The 23,284-nt window shown below is 30.6% G+C and overlaps 10 protein-coding genes across 10 annotated transcripts; 3 read left to right on the forward strand and 7 right to left on the reverse strand.

Annotated features, from left to right (window-relative positions):
* Nucleotides 1-8: 8 nt before the first annotated feature.
* On the reverse strand, nt 9-632 carry BX663DRAFT_481843 (uncharacterized protein; the record flags this gene model as incomplete). The annotated part of the gene is made up of 3 exons (XM_051524380.1): nt 9-74; nt 131-472; nt 531-632. The coding sequence occupies 3 exons, from the start codon at nt 630-632 to the stop codon at nt 9-11; spliced, it is 510 nt and encodes a 169-aa protein (XP_051387499.1).
* A 413-nt stretch (nt 633-1,045) lies between these two features.
* On the forward strand, nt 1,046-4,063 carry BX663DRAFT_445246 (uncharacterized protein). The gene is made up of 5 exons (XM_051523667.1): nt 1,046-1,275; nt 1,355-1,448; nt 1,524-1,592; nt 1,661-3,193; nt 3,274-4,063. Exons 1-5 carry the CDS (start codon nt 1,195-1,197, stop codon nt 3,978-3,980), a joined length of 2,484 nt encoding a protein of 827 aa, XP_051387500.1. The 5' UTR covers nt 1,046-1,194; the 3' UTR covers nt 3,981-4,063.
* A 439-nt stretch (nt 4,064-4,502) lies between these two features.
* Nucleotides 4,503-5,679, reverse strand: BX663DRAFT_401524 (glycoside hydrolase; the record flags this gene model as incomplete). Its single annotated transcript, XM_051522220.1, has 2 exons — nt 4,503-5,116; nt 5,217-5,679. Coding segments are annotated over 2 exons (1,077 nt in total), but the record flags the coding sequence as incomplete, so codon positions are not given.
* A 2,834-nt stretch (nt 5,680-8,513) lies between these two features.
* On the forward strand, nt 8,514-8,796 carry BX663DRAFT_417592 (uncharacterized protein; the record flags this gene model as incomplete). Its single annotated transcript, XM_051522364.1, has 2 exons — nt 8,514-8,595; nt 8,648-8,796. Coding segments are annotated over 2 exons (231 nt in total), but the record flags the coding sequence as incomplete, so codon positions are not given.
* A 1,188-nt stretch (nt 8,797-9,984) lies between these two features.
* BX663DRAFT_539012 (fructose-bisphosphate aldolase, class II) lies at nt 9,985-11,911 on the reverse strand. The gene is made up of 5 exons (XM_051530702.1): nt 11,543-11,911; nt 11,438-11,486; nt 11,067-11,217; nt 10,920-11,007; nt 9,985-10,798 (listed from the first exon to the last, which is right to left on the reverse strand). The coding sequence occupies exons 1-5, from the start codon at nt 11,610-11,612 to the stop codon at nt 10,080-10,082; spliced, it is 1,077 nt and encodes a 358-aa protein (XP_051387503.1). The 5' UTR covers nt 11,613-11,911; the 3' UTR covers nt 9,985-10,079.
* A 451-nt stretch (nt 11,912-12,362) lies between these two features.
* Nucleotides 12,363-12,989, reverse strand: BX663DRAFT_491144 (U6 snRNA-associated Sm-like protein LSm6). Its single transcript, XM_051525019.1, has 3 exons — nt 12,848-12,989; nt 12,633-12,746; nt 12,363-12,554 (listed from the first exon to the last, which is right to left on the reverse strand). Exons 1-3 carry the CDS (start codon nt 12,945-12,947, stop codon nt 12,526-12,528), a joined length of 243 nt encoding a protein of 80 aa, XP_051387504.1. The 5' UTR covers nt 12,948-12,989; the 3' UTR covers nt 12,363-12,525.
* A 393-nt stretch (nt 12,990-13,382) lies between these two features.
* BX663DRAFT_2682 (uncharacterized protein) lies at nt 13,383-14,513 on the reverse strand. Its single transcript, XM_051521936.1, has 2 exons — nt 14,426-14,513; nt 13,383-14,353 (listed from the first exon to the last, which is right to left on the reverse strand). The coding sequence occupies exon 2, from the start codon at nt 14,148-14,150 to the stop codon at nt 13,497-13,499; it is 654 nt and encodes a 217-aa protein (XP_051387505.1). The 5' UTR covers nt 14,151-14,353; nt 14,426-14,513; the 3' UTR covers nt 13,383-13,496.
* Nucleotides 14,514-17,020: 2,507 nt separating this feature from the next.
* BX663DRAFT_491147 (uncharacterized protein) lies at nt 17,021-17,748 on the forward strand. Its single transcript, XM_051525020.1, has one exon. It carries the CDS (start codon nt 17,051-17,053, stop codon nt 17,672-17,674), a length of 624 nt encoding a protein of 207 aa, XP_051387506.1. The 5' UTR covers nt 17,021-17,050; the 3' UTR covers nt 17,675-17,748.
* A 305-nt stretch (nt 17,749-18,053) lies between these two features.
* On the reverse strand, nt 18,054-19,936 carry BX663DRAFT_528348 (cytochrome P450; the record flags this gene model as incomplete). Its single annotated transcript, XM_051530155.1, has 5 exons — nt 18,054-18,217; nt 18,305-19,212; nt 19,312-19,447; nt 19,587-19,660; nt 19,716-19,936. 5 exons carry the CDS (start codon nt 19,934-19,936, stop codon nt 18,054-18,056), a joined length of 1,503 nt encoding a protein of 500 aa, XP_051387507.1.
* Nucleotides 19,937-20,224: 288 nt separating this feature from the next.
* On the reverse strand, nt 20,225-23,227 carry BX663DRAFT_491153 (CP2 transcription factor-domain-containing protein). Its single transcript, XM_051525021.1, has 6 exons — nt 23,009-23,227; nt 22,110-22,856; nt 21,822-21,850; nt 21,217-21,755; nt 21,062-21,125; nt 20,225-20,987 (listed from the first exon to the last, which is right to left on the reverse strand). Exons 1-6 carry the CDS (start codon nt 23,122-23,124, stop codon nt 20,449-20,451), a joined length of 2,034 nt encoding a protein of 677 aa, XP_051387508.1. The 5' UTR covers nt 23,125-23,227; the 3' UTR covers nt 20,225-20,448.
* Between the last annotated feature and the right edge of the window lie 57 nt (nt 23,228-23,284).

Consider the following 23,284-nt stretch of genomic DNA (forward strand, 5'->3'; position numbering starts at 1 on the left):
ATAACTTACTATGGATCAATTGCTAGCTTTTTATCTATCTTAGTATATTCTAAACCAGGGCTATTCAAATGAACCTACAATACGAAATTTAATAAAACATATGCTATGCTCATGTTTTAACATGATTCACCTCAGCTAAAGTCTCGAATCTTTTTATGTCTAATAGTTTATTATGATGAATTGACATAAAGATAAGTTTTCCATACTCGGAAAGTGTAACAATGATATCTTCTCCTTTAATTGGAGAATGATGTCTCGTTTTTTTGGTATATTTGACTTCCTCAAATACTTCTGTTTCCTTATCCATAAAATTAAAAGTATTGTGTTCATCATCATCGTTATTGTGAAAATGACAGTGCAATATATTTGCATCAGTGATTGTACCAAAAACTGATTGTTGTAATTGGCTTGTAAGTATATTTAAATTTGAATCGTTAACATGATCTATTGACATCCATTCCAATGAGTTACCCTAAACCATACATGACTTATTAAACTGGACTATTTTAAAAACAGAAATTGTAATATACCTTAACTAGGATTAGATCTGATGAATCCGAGTTGGATATAGATCCTTGGAGTATACGTTGAATGTAAGTATTATAAGAAGATGTTCGATAATATGCGAACATAATAATTATTCTTTCTAACTTATTTAAAGAAGTATAAACCGAAGAAAAAAAATATAAAAGAATGTGAAGAATTAAAGAAACATGATATAATTTTAAATTACAATGCTACATACACTACATATAAGCTTTTTTTTATTGGAATGCTTGTTCTGTAATATTTAATATATTTATATATGTATATATTAATTACCCAAAACCTAATGTTTTTCAAAAGAAAATAGTTCTTTCCTTTAATTCATTAAATAGTATTTATATATGTAAACCTGTATACAAATACATTACTGTTTTATCTGGACATGAAACACTTGACAAATTGATGCACATATCAGATTACATAACTGTGACTACGTTTTTGACCGCAGATTTTTTTTTTTTTTTTTTGATTTCTCCCTTTTTTTTTTTATTCTTTTATTTTTCTTTTATTTTTATATCTTTAGTATACATTGTTATTTGTTTATTTTATTAAACGTTTATTTATCTATTGATATAGAAGATACATATTTTCTCATTTGTTTTAAACTAAAGTTTACACGTTTTTTAACTTAAAAAAAAAACAATTATCATGTTCTGTCATAACTGTGGCTCTAACAATACTGAATCTGATGCCGCTTCTGGTACTAGTTATTGTATTGACTGTGGTACTGTAAGTATTCTTTTTTTTTTTTTTATCATACTATTTTTTTTTTATCATATCATACTCATCTTTTTTTTATCATATATAGGTCCTTGAAGAAAATACTATTGTTTCTGAGGTTACCTTTGGAGAAGCTTCCAATGGTAAAGCTATTTTACAGGGCTCTTTTGCTGGTGAATCAGGTATATATATATATATAAATGAATGTGAAAGTAAATAAACCTTATTTTCTTACTAACATATTATCTCATATTAAGGTCGTATTGCTGGTGGAGGTTTAATGGGTAGAAAAAGAAAGGAAGGCCAAGAACAAGCTATTGATAATGGTAAGAATTAAATCATAGATAAATAATAACCTCCTTTAATTCTTTTTCTCTCCCTTAAAAAAAAATAGGTCGTATAAAAATTGCTAATATTGCACATGCTCTCAATTTACCTGAACGTTATAGAGAGTCTGCCCAACGTTATTATAATTTAGCAGTCGTCAACCAATTTACTCGCGGACGTAAAAGTGATCACGTGGCTGCAATTTGCTTGTATTGTGTTTGCCGATCTGAAAAAAGCGCACACATGCTTATTGATTTTTCAGACTTATTACAGATCAATGTTTTTACTTTAGGTGCTACATTTTTAAAACTTTGTCGTGTTTTAAATTTATCTTTGCCTCAAATCGACCCTTCTATCTATATTTCTCGTTTTGCAGTTGCTCTTGACTTTGGAGATTATACCCAACGTGTTGCCCAGGATGCTGTTCGTATCGTACAGCGTATGGATCGTGATTGGATTACAAGTGGTCGTCGTCCCGCTGGTATCTGTGGTGCATGTCTTCTAATAGCCGCTCGTATGAACGGTTTCAGAAGAACAGTAAAAGAAATGATTTATATTGTTAAGGTGGCTGAAGTGACTATTCAAAAGAGATTACAAGAATTTAACAATACTGAATCATCCAAACTCTCTGTACGTGACTTCAGAACTGTTTGGTTGGACTCTCGTGCTGATCCTCCTTCCTATCAAAGAAATCGCAAGCTTGAAGAAGAGGAGGCGGCAAGTCAATTGAGTATAGATGAAGCTAATCAAAGAGATACTGACTTATGGTCTCCGTTACTTGTTGAAGAGAATGAAAATGAAACTTCAGTTACCGAAAATGGAGATAAACAATCTGTTTCTGCTGAATGTCATTCTGATGAAGAAGCTGAAAAATCAAGAAAACGTAAAGAAACCGAATCGGTTGATCATGATAGACAAAGTAAGCGTCTTATGAAAGCCATTCATGATCATGACAAGGAGATTGATATTACTACTATAAGCGATAAAAAGGAAGATTCTCGAAAGCGAAAACAAATAGAGAATATGAATGATAGTCCTCATATAAAACGTCGTAATATAGGTGAAAGTTCCTCATTAACAAATAATCAAGAAGAGATAGAAGTAAATAATGTAAATGTTGATGAAGAACAAATTATAAATCAGCTCGTTCAACAAGAGATTGAAAAATCTTTGAATGAAGAAGTTCAACAAGTGGAGAATGTAGACATAATGTTGACAGCAGAAGCATCTATCATTCGACGACCCTCATTAAAGGGTAAAGAAAAAGTCACCAGCAGCTTAAATATTGATGAGAATGCAGCAGCAACTCAAATAGGTACTCAGGTATCTTACTTAGAAGATGACCATCATGAAAATGATACCCAAGCTACTCTTGTTGACAAAGAATTTACTCAAGACTATATAAGTCTTAATGACAAAGCCTATAATGAATTGTCAATTGAAGATAAGAGAAGACTTACAGCAATAGCTAAAGAAAAAATTGCCAGAGAAAGAGACGAATTACTTGATCCTGTAGCTCATGAACAAGACCGACAGATTGGAGAAGAAATGGAAAGCTGGCTAGGTGATGAATCTATCCAGCAAGCAGCTGAGTCCCTTAGTAAGTTATATACATATATATACATAAATATACATATATAATTATCATATAACTAATGTACTTCATTTTTTCTTATACAGAAAAAGAAAGAAAAGATAGAAAAAAAGATGAAGAAGAGGATGTACAAGAAGATTCTTTGTCTGATGTTGATGATGAGGAAATTGAGGCTATGATCCTTACAGCAGACGAAGTGATGTTGAAGACCAAAATTTGGTATAATAATAATAAAGATTATTTAGAAGAGATGGCAGTTCGACGTATGGTTGAAAAAGAAAAAGATTCGCAACCACATACAAGGAAAATTAACAGGTCTAAAAAGAATATGCAAAGAGCTAATACACCAGCGGAAGCAGCAAAGCAACTTATGGCAACTAAGAAGATTTCAAAAAAAATTAATCAAGCAATATTTGATGATCTCTTTGAGACTCCTGAATCAATTGCAAAGATTAAAGAAAGAGATGTTCTTAATCGTATAACTAGTGATAATAATATTTCTGTATCTGAATATACAAATTATGAAGTAGTAGAGGAGTCTGGTGATGTATCTGTAGCTGCTACAAAGAGTAAAAATAAAGATGGTAAACCTGCTTTGGAAGATAGCAATTCTATACAATCAGGACAAGTTGCAAACGATGATGATGATGATGACGATGACGATGAAGATATGGATCCTGATGATATGGCAGATGACGAACGATTCTTACGTGAAGCAAGAGCTAATTATACTTTTGATGATACCGAATATGGTGATGAATACGGAGACGGTTATGATGATGATGATTATTAAAGCATATAACAATTATGTTTGTCTAAATTGATCTTGTATATACACATTTATAAGAGACTTTTTATTTTTATTTTATTTCATTTCCTATTTTTTTTTTTTTTTTTTTTTTTTTTTTTATTTTCTTATTGTAAATAATGTACATACATATCTGTATACATGTATATACATATATATATCACAAGTTAATACTATTATTATTACTGTTACTTAATTTAAAATAAATGCTATTTCGAACACCAGAATCCACATATCTTTTAATGGATTTTTTGGTGGTAAATCGAAATTCAATATCAAAGTATTATTATTGATATCATATTGCCATTCTACTGCTGCTTGTCTATGATTCATTAAAGAAATCTTGATGCTAGTATCATTTTGATATATAATAGGTAAAGATATGTTGATAATAGAAATAGAAGATTGTTGTTGATTATCAATAATATCAAGAGGAGTAAATACATATATTACTTTCCCATTCTTATTGGCAGCAAACCTTATACCTTTTTGTTCATCTCTATTAGAAATCCAATAAGGTATTGACTGAAAAACACTATCGCCTACATCTTCCAGCCATTTTCCAATAGTTTGTAGTCGTTCTACCATTGGTAAGGGTAAATCTCCTGATCCTTTAGGTCCAATATTGAGCAAAAAATTACCACCTTGCGAAATAGTATCAATAAGATCTTGGATTAACTGACTTGTATTTGTGTATTCCTCTGGTTTTGTCATTTGATTAAACCCAAATGAATATGGATCTATGCCTCTTGTTGATTCCCAGAATCGAGTAGGAACGGTTGTTACAGTCTTATACTCAACTGTTGTGAAATCAGAAGCACTTTTATCGCCGCATCTATCATTTACAGCAACTTGTCGTCCTTCTCTTTGAGCTTGGTTAAAATAATCTGCTTGCCATACACTTGAGTTATGGATTCCACCAATATCGCACCATATTATATCTGGCTTATACCCTTGTATCAATTCTTGAAATTGAGGTACCTGTAATTCATTTACAAAGTTATTTATCGGTTTACTACCTGTATAAGAAATCTGTTGACCATTATAAGGATTAATAGGGGGACCATACCATCCAAGCGAATCATCCTTATATTTAGGATGATACCATTCCGGTAAAGAGACTTTATGATAGTAATAAATATATATATATATATATATATATATATATATATATAATAATATTCTTATATACATCATTGATATAAATATATAATAACTTACAGTAAAGACCACGTTTTAAGTGAGGATATTTTGTCTCTGAAACTTTCATGAGCTCTCCTACAAAATCACGTGGAGGCTTAAGTAAATGTATCGTAGAACGATTTGTCACGCTCGTATTAAATAATGCAATACCATCATGGTGTTTTGTTGTGAATATAAAATAACGAGCTTTTGATTGATGAACTAGCTCAAGCCAGGCATATGGATTAAATTGATTAGGCTTCCATTTATTTAAGAAGTGATCATATTCAAAATTTTCGGCATATGTATTACGATGATATTCATAAACAGGATCCTCTTTGTGGTTCAGATTCCACCAATACCACTCAGCGTAGGATTTACCTACAGGAGCCCAGGCTGGAACTGAATAGAGACCCCAATGAAAAAAGATACCAAATTTGGACTGCTTCAACCATATTGGCGAACGATGTCTTTGGACAGATACTGAAGTTGAATTATATTCTTGCTGGGCATACAAAGATGATATTAAAAAATGCATAGTATCCTTTGCTATATTTGTAACAATAGTGATAGGTAATACACTTTCCATTTCATTTGTTTTATAAGAGAACGAAACATTCATAGTTTCAAAATGCCTATTATTACTTAACTGTGAATGATATCGTTGCTGCGCTATAGTAATTCGTAACTCACAAAGGTGACCAGGTGCAATAGCTTCTACAAAGCCTTGCTTTATTGTTGTAAATGGTTTCCTTTGATAGCTTCTTAGATCCGCACTAACATTATTCATCCATCTTGTTCCCAAATTGTGTACTTTGACTAAAACTATTTGTTCATTTACATTGATCAATTCCTGTATGAATTGAATACTTGTCATTACCGCTTTATAATTTTGTGTAGGATAAGCTAATAAAGAAAATAAATGCATTGCAGCATCACTATTATCTGTTATCTGAGGAGAAATCTCGAGGCTTAAAGGTATTTTTAAAGAGTTCACATACACTGGTAAACTAAATAAAGCGCCGTATGATATATCCTCACTACTAGTTTTATATAGTGGATATTGAATTGCTTGGTAACGGTCCATTTGATTTACGTAAATGTCTTGCCAATCTGGAATACTTAAATCTGTTCCATCGTATGTTCCATCTCGATAAATGACTTTAACTTTTACACGCAGTGGTCCATGGCTTGCGGACACAAGCATATAAATCGCACTAAATTCCACATCAGTAACATTTCTTAAAGATATGACTTGGTTGCTACTGATCTTTATGTTATCATACTGTTGTTTACCATTATAGTGGGTACTATAGTTTAATAAAAGGGAAGGATGCTTAAACGTATCATCTCTGAAGGAATTTCCAAAGTTATCGAAATTAGCATTTGCTCCACCAAAGGCTTTGTTATTAAACCATGGTTCAAGAGGAATAGAAATATAAGACACATTATTACTAGTTCGTAATAATCTATTATCTGATGCTGATGATGTAGTAGACTCAAATAGAAATATGCTATGTAAAACTAAAAGTAATAGAAGAAAGTACATGTAATCTAATATTTGCATTCAATTATTTATTAAAGAAAAAGAGGTACTCTATAATAATAAAGAGGAAGGATTTTTTTTAAAATAAAATAAAATAAAATAAAGGGGTTATATGATGATGATACCTCCTATATACATTATGTATGAATGAGCATATTACACATTATTTCATATAAGAAAGGTGCATTTTTTTTATTTACCCTAACAACAGCCGTAGTTAAATTACCTGCAATTATCTTTTAAATTTAAAAAGATATTGAAACCACCATGAGGAAGCGATCAATTAAACATTGTATGCGAATATCTGAACAACACACCTTTTTCGGAAATAGTTCACACATTCAAGAATTCTTTAGTGCATTCAGAGAGTGTTCAAATTTTTAGCCAGCAAAAAAAGCAATATAATCAGAAAGTTCGTTAAATTATCATGTGTTTGAGAAACACCAGCTTCTAATACTCTTTTTTTTTTTTTTTTTTTTTTTTCAACTTTTTCAGACCTATGGCACCGCAAGCACCACCAAAATGGGCCACAGAACTCATAAACGAAGTGAAGAGAATTGGCGGTATAGTCAACACACTTGTCCAGACCCAAAATATTGAACCTATCAGTAATAGACTCGAAAAGATGAGTACTGATATTGCAGCTATTCATGATATAATAAATCGTATTCCCGCTTCTTTAGCTACTCCCCCTATCGCCAATAATGCTACTGTTGTTTCCGCTACTTTTGTTGCAGCTCACAATAACTTGATCGCAAAACCAAAAGATATAAGGAAAGCTGTAATTGTGAATGCCATTGCTGAAGTTGTAGAAGAAGGGTCTGACGCAAATAAAGTTTACGAAGATTTAAGGAGGGAAACAAACAATCTTGTCAATGCGACAATCGATGAAATTGGTACATTTGTTGCTTGGACCTCCCTTTCTAGACAGCATAGGAACGCGCTTCTTGGTGAAGTTACAGCTTTTGCTAAAAGAAATGATCTTCAAAAGGTAGGCCGTTTTGAACGAAATTGGGTGGTGGATTACCGGGTTCAGGCTTGTTATTCGAACAAGTTGCCAAAAAAAAAAAAAAAAAAAAGGCCAGCTGCTGAAAAATGGGACTTTTACAATTATTTTGTATCAACGCATGAAAATATCAATAAATTTAAAAAATTACAAATTAATACGAGACGATTATATTAATGGTATCTTGTGAATCTTAAGTTCAGAAGCGCCAATTGAAATAAAAAACTACGTTACTGAACTCAAGAATAACCTTGTAAAGTACTGAATCCTAAACACATTTATGAAGTACTAATTAAATTACCACTATTGCCTAGCCCTCCAAAGCAACGGTGAAGGCAAAAAAAGCAAAACAAATGATCAAGAGCCCAGTTAATAACCATGATATCATCATGTATAACATCGTTTTCTTTGGTGATAATGTAAATTTATTAATAGTGGTATATTTGATAATATAAATTCTAATTAATATATTTGTTAGACAAAAGCGATTGAAGACAGCAGTAGCAGAAATTGTGGTAATAAAAAACGCAGTCTTAGTAACAATAATGACATTTCTACAGGGCATTTAAACAAGAAGAAAAAGCCTAACAATAAGGTAAGCATTGGTATTATTCTCAAATTAAATACGTTCGTAATATCCTATTTAGATTTCTGGCTTATGGGAAGACTGGGTGAATTTTATGCTGGAAGGGAATGTAGAAAGCTTCCATGCTTACAGGTTAGTAAAAAAAAAAAAAAAAAAAAAAAAAAAAAAACGACAAAAAGTGTTTCGACCATCATAAGGGTCTCTTCAGTTGCTGACGAATATTATCTTGGCTCAATTGAAAATTTTTCTAAAATAAAAATAATATTTGTTCAAGCTGCAGGTATGGCATTTTATAATACAATATGTATTAAAATATTAAATATTTTTAAAAGGCAAGGCAATATATATTTGGAGTTTGAAGTATATTGTAGAAGGCCCTGCTTACAAGCTTTGGTTAGAAGGACGTTTAGATATTAACCCAAGATTTGATAGAAAAGTAGCAGAGTTACCAAAAACCATAAACTTTTACTGGTTATTAAAAGTAAATGCTAACCAAATAAATTTTAAGATACAGCTAACAATTTATTTTTTTTTCTTAATAGTGTTTACTAGAAGATTCTGTCAAAAGCATTTCCGCACTCAAGGATGAACATATGAAAAAGTTAACAGAATTAAGATTTGCTTCTTTTCTCTCAAAAAACCCTTTCTACGATAATTAATCCAAGCATTCTAAAGTTAGTCGAAGAGGAGGATAAGGCTGGAATGTATCAACTTGGCCCATTTTATAAATAAAATACTTTTATGTATTATCTTTTATATATTAGTTGTATGAATACAACAGTGGTGTAATTTAGCAATTTTGTTCAAAGATAATAGTAGTACTTTTTGACAACCGAGTTACTGAGTAGCAAAAAAAAAAAAAAAAAAAATTAATATCACAGAATGGATTAACTAGAAGATAACCAACTTACATCTTTCATCCTTGCTGTACTTGTTAGCTGGTGTATTGACAATATCTACAATATGATCTAGTGTGTGTTTGACTGTTTAAATGAGCATTTTGAGTAGTTTCATTAGGGTCGATTTAAGCTTTATTCTTTGTCATTAAAGCTTTTTTAAAAATGCTGATTGAAAATAAAATGCGTAGGATATCCCTTTTTTTTTATTACATCAAAATGGGTTTATGCTATTCAGACGACTGTCCCTCAAGCAAACTTATGCTTAAGTGTCCTGTATGACAATACCTTAAAAAAAAAAAATTGAAAGTTGCCAAATATATCTCAATATTACTGCCAATAAAAAATAAAAATGATTGCCATAATTTTCAAAATGTTCTGCCAAATTTGCTGAAAAACCTAGTATGTTTATAACTTCAGCTATCATCAACATGACTAATTAGTATGAAGTATCATTATCGTCATGAAATACCATCTTATTTACGCTATTCACTATTACTGTAGATACATTATACTTACAATTGTGTAATTGAATGAAACGGTCATTTTTTCAAGCCCTCTAGTAATGGTAACTGTTTAAATTGTAAAAATAGATTCTCCACAATAGCTGTAGTGAATAGAATATAAAACTTAATTCTAAGTAATAAAGACAATAACGGTAATAATTAAGATACCCCATAGAGCTTTTGTCTTTAAGGGAAGGGGAAATGAATTAAGTTGGTAGTATCTACTACTACTACATTTTTTAATATTTTCAATATTAGAAGAGTATTCGGGTACCAATAATTTGTTTGTTACACAATAAAAAAAAAACCAAGATAATAATAGATAGACGCAGATAATGATACATTTATTATTTCATAATTATTTACAATGTGCTAACATTACCCAAGTCTTTACAAGCTTGTTGAACTCTCTTAGTCATGCTCTTTTCAGCTTCACGAATAAAGACACGGGGGTCATAGTGCTTCTTGTTGGGCTTATGATCACCCTCAGGATTACCGACTTGAGTTTGAAGATAGTCCTTCTTATTTTCATAATACTTTCTAAGACCATCCCAGTAAGCCCATTGAGTATCAGTATCAACATTCATCTTAATAACACCATTGTTAACGGCTTCAGAAATTTCTTCCTCAGTGGAACCAGAACCACCATGGAAGACAAAGAAAACGGGCTTATGATTCTCAGATTTGAGTTGTTCCTTAACATAAGCTTGATGCTTACCCAAGAGTTCAGGATGTAATTTAACATTACCAGGGGCATAAACGCCATGAACATTACCAAAACCAGCAGCAATAGAAAATAAGGGTGTAACTTCACTGAAGGCCTTATAAATATCCCAAATATCTTCGGGTTGTGTGTAAAGAGCAGCATTATCAACTCCAGAGTTATCAACACCATCTTCTTCACCACCAGTGATACCAATTTCCATTTCAAGCCAACAGTCAATAGCAGCCATACGTTTAAGATACTTGAGACAGGTCTCAATGTTTTCTTCCTTGGTCTCTTCAGAAAGATCCAACATATGAGATGAGAAGAGAGGCTCACCATGGGCATTATAGTATTTTTCATCGGCATCAATCATACCTATATATATGTATATCAACATTTAGTATCTATGTTTTTTTTTTTTTTTTTTTTTTTTTTTTTTTTTTTTTTTTTTTAAAAAAAAAAAAAAGAAAAAAAAATTAAGCTTGTTTTATCTTACCATCAAACCAAGGTAAAAGTTTCTTAGCACAATGGTCAGAATGAACAATAACAGGAATACCATAGGCTTTGGCAACAGTACGAACATACTAAAGATATAAAGTATATAAATATATGTAAATGTATAAATATTTATTTATTTATTTACCTGAGCACCAGCAACGGCACCAAGGATTGAAGCTTCTTGATTTTTGTTTTCTAAGCCTTTACCGGCAAAGTAAGCAGAACCACCTTGGGAGAATTGAATGATAATAGGAGACTTAATATCACGAGCAGCTTCAAGAGCAGCGTTAACAGTACTATTTTTTTTTTAAAAAAAAAAGTTAAAGAAAGGTTCCGAGTTATTTTGAGAGGTCACACATCTTTTGGAGACCACATATCTATTTATTTATATACATGTATTGCACAACACATGATTTTATTTCCCCTCTCTTTTCACCCACGTATACATTTGTATATACACATAGATAGGTCCAAATGTGCCCTCAAAAGAAAAAGTCAAAAAAGTAGAAAACTTACCTGGTTGAAGTACAATTGATAGCAGGAATAGCAAACTTATGCTCACGAGCTTTATTATTATTATAATGAGCAACAATGAACGGTGATAGCCAATTATTAACTTACCATATTCAAAGACCTTCAAAACATTTTTACCAGTAATAACACCAGCAGGAACAATATCAAGAATACCCATTTTATTTTATTTTTAAATATAAACCAAAGTAAAGAAAAGAAAAAGAAAAAAAAATATTGCTTTGAGTTACCTAAAGCTTTTATATTTAAAGCCCTAAGAAAAAAAAATGATGTAAACTCGTTACATGCTGGGTTTTTGTGTTATATTCGCTCAGATTTAGATTTGACAGTAAGAATACCCGGTCTAAAGAATCATCTAGTTTATCTTTTATTATTATTATTATTCAACTACATTAACTAATAAATTCACCATACAGACAAAATCATTATTACGAATTTGCCATGTTCTTCTTTAACTATATAATTAATAAGATAACTTGAATCATTATTTCTTTTTCTTTTCAATATATCAAGCTAATATGCTGTTTCTAGAATTAAATACAACTACCAGTATATCGTGGGAAAGCTTGGGGCGAAGAAAAGGTTATTTGAAGGAGCAAAGAAAAGATCCGAGTATTTCCGTCAGTCACTTACAATAAAAAAAAAACACGTAAAAATAGTTCGCGTAACAGTGTTTGTTTGCAACAAACTAACCACACAAAATACGCATATAACAACTAAGTAGTAAATGAAGTCTAGTCTAATTAATCAAATAGAGTAGTTTTTATTGATATATTTCTTTCTTTCCAAAATAGAAATGATTGGACGGTGATTCAAGGAAAAAAAAAAGGAACAGAAAATGTATCTATAAATCTTCGCTTTAATATACATGGACAGAATAAAGGTAATTCCAAAGGGTCCATTTTTTATACAAAAAAAAATGAACTGCCCACACCTGATTAAAGCGTTATTCTTCTTTCCCTCAATTATAAATAGTTTTACCCACATGAAGCCAAATTTCACATTGAAAAAAAAAAAAATCAAAGTAATATTACAATAAATGGGATATTCTTAATTAAAATAATATTATTAACTTATGACTTGTCTGCACTAATATATAAAACTATAAATGGTGGTCAATAAGCATAATTATGAATAAAGCTTTTTACTCATGTATATGTATACATGAGGATATATATACCATTATTTCCTCTAATAAAAGTATCACCATATGTGTTCTTCAATCGACCATCAACATATTCTTCCGTGTTTTCTAAAGCAATGTTCATATAACCATCCAAACATGCCAGAGTACCTATACATATATATATATATATATGTGTGTGTGTGTGTGTATATGTGTATATTTATTTAGTAACAAAGAAAACTGACATGCTTTTTTTTTTTAACTTCTACCTTTATAATCGATTCCAGAATTTAATTTAACAATAACTGTCTTTCCCAAAACAGTACTTAAAAAATCAGTTGGGGATCTTGAACTTGTTTGATTTTCCATGTGATTTATTTACAAATGTTTCTTTTTTTTTTTAAAAAAAAAAAAAAAGGAAAAGCTTTTTGGTGGTGTCATCGTCTCTTCAAAGTAGTAGTCACCTCTCTTCAATCATTTTAATTGGATAGGAAATTTAATGCAATTTTTGAAAAAAAAAAATATGAGATGTTTGTATACAGTAAAATTTAAAAGATGATAATAAAAATAAATGAGCATAAATCATAATATAATAAGATTAACATTTTTCAATAACTAAGGATTAGTCTAAATAGTAATAAAACATTTCTCTTTAATCGATAGCTGATGTAATATGATTAGATCGCATAGTTAGTAAAGAATAATAATGATATTCAACAAGCATTTGTATGTAATAGATTTATTGAAGATCTCTCTCTCTCTCTCCCCCTTTTTTTTTTTTTTTTTTTTTTTTTTTTTTTTACTGACAGGTATAAAATAATTTAATAATATTAATAATAATAATAAAGAGTGTGCTGAGTAATATTATTATAGAAAGGAAGGTTATTCTAAGAATTTAGATCTATATGATATTCAGGCTTAAACAAGCAAATAGGCAGCAATACCAGCAGCAGCAATAACAAATGTACTACCAACCTTGACATTACCAGCACCACTGGTAGGAGATAGAGCAGATGAAGTAGCAGAGGCAAAAGCACTACTAAGTCTAGAAGCAATAGAAGAGGTTCTAGCCACATGACTAGAAGAAGACATACGAGCAGAGCTGGAGGCCGAAGCAGTGGCTGAGGCAAAGATAGAAGAAACAACCTGAGCAGCATCTAAACTTTGATTCTCAACAGCGTCTGAAGCTTCAGGAGCATAAGAGTTGGCATAGAATTTGTCTTCATTCTTGCCCTTTTTAGATTCCTTTCCCTTGTGATCCATCTCATCCTTATCGTCATCTTCTTTATTATCTTTTTCATCATGTTTATACTTATTACCCATTTCATTGTATTCAATGTATCCATGCTCATTATCTTCTGTCTCATCTTTACCGCCTTTTCCATGGTAATCGTATGTATCATGTACATCATTATCTTTATTATAATCTCTATCAGCCTCATGATCATACTGTTCATAGCCGTTTTGATCTTGTTGCTGTTTACCCTTATTATTGTCCATCCATTCGTGCATACCTTTATTATTGTCCATCCATTCGTGCATACCCTTATTATTGTCCAGCCATTCGTGCATACCCTAATTATTTATATACATGTCTAATATCTCTTTTCTTCTCAAAATAAAAAAAATTATTATACTTACAGTGGGCATAGAAGATAAACAAGTAGTACGAGTAACAGTTTCAATTACGACAACTGGAGGCTTTGTTTCGATTTGAACACCAGGTACAAAAAGTTCAGACTTAGCAAAATGTTCACCATGTTGTTGGTAAGCACCTAATAATTACATTATGAATTCCAATGTTAAAAAAAGAAGAAGAAAAAAAAAAGCCTTGCAAGTAAACTTACTGATTGAAGTAGCCAAAGCAGCAGTAATAGCGACAATAGTAAATGATTTCATTGAAAGAATATTAAATCAATAAATAGTTTAATAAAGAAGAGAAAAAAAAGAGAAAAAAAAAGAGAGAAGAAGAGGATTATGAATAAGTTGAGATTCCCCTTTTATATAGTTGTTTACATAAATTCCGATGTATTTTAAGTAAAGCCGGTCTTAAAAGTAATAATCTTTTATTGTAATGTTAAAATCGAAAGGAATTGTTTACTTGATAATTAAAATATGAAATAAATAAAATAAAAGCTTGAAATTCTAAATAAATCCAATCTTTTTTTTTTTTTTTTTTGTTCATAGTCTTTATTTAACTTATCAAATAGAAACATATAGAAACATACATACATTTATATAAATATATATATTCTATTCTATTCTACTCTATTCTGATGATTCTCTAGTGAGTAATATAGGTCTTGTTTATATATTTGGATTATATACAATATATATGACGATAAATTTGATTTGCATTATTATTATATACGTGCATATAATTCAAAAAATTCGGGTCGATTGAAAAATTTTATTAAGATATTATTTGCAGACTTCCAAGTGAGGCTTAAAATAAAATTGATGATCGATGTAGCTCATATGGATAGTTATATAAGTTGTAACAAACTTCCATGAAGCTACGGATACATGATTCATTGAATAATCTGCAGCAAGACAAAGAAAAGCAAACTTTATTGCAGGTATCTGGATATGAATGGTGTATCATGTATTGATTCAAAAATGAATCAGAAGGTTGTAGGAAAGTCTATATTCTACATATCTATATAATAAGTAAAAAAAAAAAGAAAAAACTACTTGAGTTTGGAGTTTAGAGGAAATTTGTATCTTTATTGTCAATCTCATTTACAATATATACGATTTTAAATAAATAAATAAAAATTATCATTTCCTTTATATATATAGTTCCTTATATTTCGTTACCATCATTTTAATACTTGAAATTGAACTGGTTTAGACTAAGTAACCATAATTAAATACTCTGTCTCTAGACTTGGATGGAAGACTGAATACTAACGAAGGCTCAAAAACACTGAGTATACAGTAAATACAATCGTTCTTCGTACTCACAGCTTCACAGATTACATATATTCGATAATGACCTGAACAACAACGAATCTTTTGATCTTGAACACTATACAGAAAAAAAAAGGGGGGAAGGGGAGGGAGAAAAACGGATTTCTACATACAAATATTAGTAACCCTTGTAAAACAAAAAGAACAAGCAAGCTATAAAATTAGCAAAATCAAATAATCTCAAAAAATTAATATAGAAATATATGAATGATTGCTGCCATTTTATCAACTATACCCTCATAGAACTAAAATACTAGCTGCAGATAGCAGTGTATGAATGCGCAAAAAAAAAAAAAAAGATACTACGTACAAAAACGCAATCATAGTACAGTTTTGAAGCAAATTCCGGATATTTATTAACCAAGTCCTACAGTAGAAGTATAAGAGAGAAGACAAACTAGAAAAAAGACAAAAGGAAATCAAGGTCACTATTAGACAAGAAATTACACAATCTTTTATAAGCCTGAAACTTTTTTTTTTCTATATCTACAATCTTAATTGTAGATTTGATAAAGGGAATATATACAATAATTAAAGACTCAAACCCACAAAATCATTTAAAAGCTTATTATCAGTTGTCTCAAATGTACAAACAATTTGCTTTCAAGTCTTTCATGTCTTTTCCACTTAGAAAGTCGTGCAGTTCTTGCTATATGAGCATTGATACTATGATTTTAAATAACCTTATTTTACAAGACTTAATACGCAGGAAGGGTTTAAGAGAACTATTTAGAAAAAAAATATGAGCTTTTCATTTAATCGATTGACGAGTACAACACTTTGCCACTTTGTTCAAAATACAAAGATAGGAAACTAGAGAAATTAAAAATAATTCCTAATCTACGACCATTCAAGCAAGCTAAAAGACCCACCATAGTCAAGCGTTATGAACTTTTATGGTAAAGTCTAACTACCTTTGAAAATAAATATATTAATATCTATAAACTATTTCACCAGATCCACAAATCAAATTTGGTTAAAAACCCCTTTCCACTTTGGAATGGAGATCTGAGAGCAGTGCTTAATTTTCGTGATATTATAAAAATGGTCACAGACAAGTACTCGATCGCTCTACAAGATTTTTAAGGCCAACTTTGAAACCCTCATCCTCTAATGGCATTAGTCTCCCCCCCCTAATAAGAGTATCTGTTTTACGGTTATTGATTAAGGATAACTCTGCTTGAAGCAACAGGTATTGTTAAAGCAGGTAACTAATTTTAATGACAATATGATTGGGCGAATTCATCCAATAAAATTTTCCAGTCGTCCCAATTTTTTTTCTTTTTAAGTTAAAATACTGCCGAACAAGCCTGATGATGACGAATAAGCACAGCAGTAACTTAACATTTTTTTTTTTTTTTTTTTTTTTTTTTTTTAAAAAAGAGTTCTTTTTAAAGGAATATATTCGCATACATACATACATATACATATATATATACATATACAGTAAGAATATGGGGCTTATTTCACCGGCTTCAGATAGTCCAAAAAATAATGAAATGGATGAACTTTTAAAGAAAGCAAAAGAACTCATGGCTACAAAAGATAAAATCGAAGAGCAATTAAACGAATTAGAAGATGTACTAAATAGTGCAGGCATTGATATGAATGAGCCTTTAGTTGACACTTCAGGATTCCCTCGAGCAGAAATTGATGTATATAACGTTAGAAATACACGCAGTTTAATTCATCGTTTACGTAATGATCATCGTGCTACCATGTCAGATATTGAAAAGATTCTGCACAAAATTCATGAAGTTAAAAAAAAAGAGCAAGAATCTAGCACAGTAGAAAATAATATCAATGTTAATAATAATAATTCAGAAATTAATAAGGATGTAACTGAAAGATTAGTTGCTTTTGCAAAAGTCAATGCTGTAGCACCTGATTCTCCAGCATATACTGCTGGATTGCGTAGAAATGATCATATTTTGAAATTTGGCCATATTAATTCTAATAATCATGAACGACTTCAAGCTTTGAATGTATTGGTTAGTCAAAGCGAAAATCGACCAGTACCTTTAACTATTCTAAGAGATGGACAAAATCTTAATTTAGTTGTTACACCTAGATCAGGATGGGGTGGAAGAGGCACATTAGGATGTCATATTTTACCACTATAATTCACCATATTTGTAACATGTATCATTCTTATTTCGAATAAAAAACAAAATAAGAGTAATGTTTTTTTTTATAATCACTGGACATTTTTTTTTTTTGACTTTTCACTATAGGAAGTATACATTTGTAAATCAAAATATAATACACTTAGCTACTTCCTTATTAAGTCTTTTAGTATTAACAAATATAAATGACGAACGACACATGTATTATTCTTTTTTTTTTCTTTTTTTTTTTTTTAAGAAAAAGTCATGTTTCCCCCACTCAAAACATTACTAGAATTAGCTGTCAAATTTTACATAATGTGTTATACATTTATATGTGATAAAAATATTGACTAATGATAAAATAATCCAAAAGAAGAAAGTATACAAAAAAAAATTATTCCTTGTCACGTCGTTCGACCATCACTTTCATTCCATATCTCATTGGTAAAGTGAGTGAAACTTGATAAGTAATTTCTTGATCAGGCATTAAAGTAAACTTATATCTTTTAACCAAGAAAACAATAGCAATTAATGCCTCCAATGTAGCCAAATTTTGACCTAAATAAAGAATAGTAGTCAAAATTTCTTTCTTTCTTTTTCTTTTTTTTTTTTTTTTTTTTTTTTTTTTTTTTTTTTTCGTTATACCTAAACAAACACGAGGCCCAGCATGAAAAGCTGGCCATTGGCCTTGTGATTCTCGTCTAAGTTCACCTGTAGATGTAATCCAACGTTCTGGCCTAAATTGTTTAGCATCAGGGCCCCATACTTTTTCAGAACGACCTTGAACATAAGGACACCATAAAATATAATCGCCCTTCTTGATCTGTGTCCCATCTGGCCAGATATCATCATCTAGAGCATATTTTTGATTAAGTGGAACAGAAGGATAATGGCGTAAAACTTCATAAAAGACAGCATGAGCATAAGTCATGCTCTTCATCTTTTCATAAAGAGTGGATGAATCATGCAGATCGTCATCAGTAATGTATTTATTTATTTCATCCAACAGTTTTCTTTCCACCCGAGGATGACAGATAAGCATATAAAAAGTCCAAGAGAGAGCTTGTGCAGTTGTATCCCGACCTGCTATAACAAAGTTAAGAACAATATCGCGTAATTCATCATTATTAAGTGGGACTCCCTTATGATTTCGTGCATCCATAAACCTTGATAGGAGGTCTTTATGGACTTCACCCGCTTCAAGTTGAGCTCGACGTTTCTCTATCACTTTACGAGCAAAACTATCGACGACAGCTAGGTGATCGTTCATGTTTTCCTTCCAGGGCATCAAAAGACCAAGAATTCGTTCCGTCACTGGCCAAATAGGATTTACAAAACGTAAGAATGTGTTCTTCTGAGCCTCATCAAAGGCAGCTGCAAAAGGAACTTTCCCTTTAGATGAGAGTGCATTTAATTCGACGCCAAAGCCGAGCATAATAAAAGAATCCAAAGTAAATTTAAACATGACATCATGAAAATCTACTACAGTTAAATTATCAGCTGCTATATCCCAAATTTCATCTACCATCACACAAAGCTCTTTGATAAAAACACTAATAAATAGATGTATATCGATTTTTTTTTTATGAATAATCTATATACATATATACATGTATATATATGTATATACACATTTAGTGTGGAATACTGACTCAGTAAATTGATCTCTAAAATTTTTGACATTAAAAATAGCACTAGCCGTTTTACGTTGATATTTCCATTCATCACCATTAGCATTAAAGATGCCGTTACCAAAGAGATCCAACATACCATTATGAAATTCAGGACCTTTGATATAATTTTCGAAATTATCTAAAAAAAAAAAAAAAAAAAAAAAAAAAAAACAAAAAAAAAAAAAAAAAAAAAGAAGCAGATAAACGAATTAATATAATATACATATATATGTGTGTGTATTGCATATGATTACTTTTTAAAATATGTTCTACATTTCTTGGATCAATAGTACCTACATGTCTAGGAATACCTAAGGCAGATAACGTTCTATATCAACATTTAAGTAAGAAATAAAAATAATGATAAACAAGTCTATAATTACAATGTTAATTCATCAAGTCGTGTAAAACCTTCTAGAAGGAAATCATGAAAACGTACTAAATATTCCAATAAAACAGGTAGATTGCCTACAAGTGGCCAACCAGGCTGTGTTTTAATGTCTGCTCGTTTTTCATCAAAGATAGCTCGATCATGATAAATACATGCTAAAACTGAAATCGTAGCCACTGTACCAGCACCAAGATAGCGAGCTAAAGAAGTCATCCAATAATAATAAAAAAAGATAATTATTTTTTTTACAAAAAGAAAAATAATTATTGTTTTTTTTTAATTCTCTTTATTAGCCTTTTATATATCACTGGTAGTACATTACGTTAAATGCTGTGAGTGACATTTTCTTTTCCTCTTCTCCTCCCCACACAATTTTATTTGCCTTATCTTTTTTTTTCACATGTTATTTTAACTTGAAATAAGTTTATCACAAGATCACGTGAATAAAACATGAACTTTTAAATCATCTTTCTTTTAGTGTATGATTTGAAAGCGGCAAAAATCGAATGAATCTGCAGAAAAATATGTCTAAATAGTACATGCACTTATTATATAATGATAGAGACACCCTCATTTCATTGTGGTAGCTGTATAGAGCAAATTTTGATAGTCTATTATGACAAATGCAAAATTATTCTTATCTTTATTATGTGTCAGTCAATATAATAAGTATGAATATTTGAATATATATAAATATGTAAGCTTGTTGGTTAATGTCTACTTGTTCAAAACTCAAGTATAAGCCTAATATCTCCATTCGTTTTCATTTCCCAATTCAAAACGATCATTTCACCATCCAAGATATGCTCAGTTATAAAGGTATCTTCTATTAAAACGAATATATCTGATGTTAGTGGTTGCTTCTTTCGCCATAGCATTTCAGATATCTTTGATGGATGAATAAATAAAAGATGGGCTAGCTTTACTTTTAAATTTTCTGTTGTACATAAATCAAGAGACACTTCTCGTGGCACATGAGGGAAATCGCGAGTCCAAACATAAAACTGAAGTGCTGTTGTTGTGTCATATGTCACCACCACTTCTTTCGTTGTTCCCTTTAATTTTTGTTTTGGTGGTTGTGAAGGTTGATCTGAACTATTTCTTTTACGTTTACATGACTTGTTATTAAGAGGAATCAAATTATCTAAAGCAAGGGCCTTTGTATTATGCGGAGAGTCTATTTCGGTTAATTTACTAATAGGATTGTCTGGTTGATTCATTAACGACCATAGAGGATGTTCATTAGGTTCCACTTTTGACGTAGCTATTTATTTAAATTATACATATATTATGTAAGCAGCTAACAATAACAGCCATAGTTCTTAATATACACACTACCCATTATTTTTTCTAGCTGTTTCGTAATTTGCTTTTTATCATCCTTATTTTTTCGTTCTGCGCCCTACAAAAAAAAGTAAATTACGATCTACAAAAAAAAAAAAAAAAAAAAAAAAAACTCCTTTTCCTCTACTATATAATATATAAATGTATACCTTGTCTCGAAATAATTTAATTTTACAATAGCATATTTCTTTATATTCATAAGCAGTGTCTGTTAATTTATGAAATGTGCCTTTATAAGAAATTGAATCGTTTGGAAGCTCTGTGTAATGAGCACAAGTTTCAACTTCAACACGCATAGGAATTCCTTTCACACCTTTAATTCTAGAAAAATCAGTGGATAAGCAGTTAAAACGAATATATATTTTAGCACCAAAACGACCATTCCAATCAAATGATACTTTATCGAATGATATAAAGCGAACATTATATACACCTGTGCATTGATGGGCATCAATATGAATAGCTCTCGCCTCCATTGAATTTTCTTGTTGATTAACCCAATATTTCCAGTAACTGTCTGCAATGCGTCGATGACTCGATTCGTGAAAGGCAATTGAAATAGTGCTTGTTACTAATGTGTTATTATTCGTCTTTGTTGTTACAGAATCTAAATCGATCAAATAAGCTTGACCACGATTAAGATAAGTCGTTGGCTGTTCATCTAATTTCTTAGTTATAGCTGGGGTTGCTACATGCAATAAAAGAGTTAATTTACAATGTACTTTTTTTTTCCCGTAATTTATAATGTCCTTACCATGAAGAGCAACATTGAATTGAAAAGATCTAGAAAATAATAATAATAATAATAATAATGAAATATTTGTCAAAAAATCAAAGTTATTATTGACATCCTTGATCTATTTCTTCTCCCCACGCGCGCGCTCTCTTCATGAATATAATTTCTCTCCTTTCTCATTTATCTTTACTCCTCCCCTCCCCCTTCTCGCTTATTACTCCTTTTTTTTTTTCTTTTTTCACACTCCTCTTTTATACTCTTTTTTTCTCTCTTTTTAATTAAAAAAAAATATGTATTTATATTTACGTATTACTTGAGAATTCTTGATGCTTTACTTGTGCTTCACAAGATAGATTTATTCGTTGTCTCGGCTCATCTTTCATCATTAAAAAATTTTGATTAATTATGGTATGATTGTAAGCTAAAGGTGGAGAAAGGAACTGCTGGTAAACAACTACATCTTTTTCTTTCTCCGAGAAAGGAGGAAGTCTAGCATAGGCACTCTTGATACGGGGGTGATGAAATTTAGTGTTATCCAGTCTTGTTGTGGTAGAAGAAGGGGAGGAGTAATGAAGAGGAGGGTAAAGATCCATGGATAGTTGTTGGTAGTATTGTGACGAAGAAGAGGTGTTAGTAGGTAGTAAGGGAGGAGGAGAAGAAGAAGAAGAAGAAGCAATGGATAGTCTCTTATTGTTACGAAATAAAAGATCAAACGTATTTATTGATTTAGTATCTAATTGCAACTGATTATTTTTGGTAGCTTCTATGTCTAATAAAGACGCGTCAGTATTGTCAGTTGTTGCTGTAACCAATGACCAATGACTCGATGAAGGATATCCAAGCTTAGAAGAAGATGAAGCTTGCAAATGACGTTGATGGTTATAAATATCTGAAGTAAAAATAGGATGATGATCGTCGTGACGATGATAAAGATAAGAACCTTTGCTATTTTCAAGTGTCAAATCAGTGGATACTGCATAACATTGATTTTCGCCAATCATATTAAAGTTATCTTGTGGCTGTAAATAATTAATATAATTCTTTGATGTATAGCTTAATAAAGAATAAAAGAAAAGAAGAAAATAGAAAAGTAAATAAACAAACAAACATGTTTATTTAGTCAAGGAAAAAAAAAGAAGTTTATGTAGCACATGTAATCGAATGCTTATAATACATGTAAACAGGTTTTGTTATTATTATTATACCTTTTGTTACTTTCGAGTGAATGAAGTAAATCACTGTATGAATACATTATTATTAGAAAAAGGAAGAAATAGAAGTCAAGATATTCATTAACGAATAATAGTAAAAGAAGTAGCATTCTATAATTGAATCTGCAGGATTTAATAAAATGCTGAGCTATAACTTTTTCTCTTTTATAGGGACGTTTACTATGAACAAAGATTTACTTTTTTAGGTTGTACCAGCTTTTGTACTCTAAAGTATTTGTTTATATATGCAATTTTTTTTTATTGTTTTTT

The sequence above is a fragment of the Cokeromyces recurvatus genome (genome assembly GCF_025118155.1).
Source record: "Cokeromyces recurvatus strain NRRL 2243 chromosome Unknown BX663scaffold_1, whole genome shotgun sequence".
Taxonomy (NCBI): Eukaryota; Fungi; Mucoromycota; class Mucoromycetes; order Mucorales; family Mucoraceae; genus Cokeromyces; species Cokeromyces recurvatus.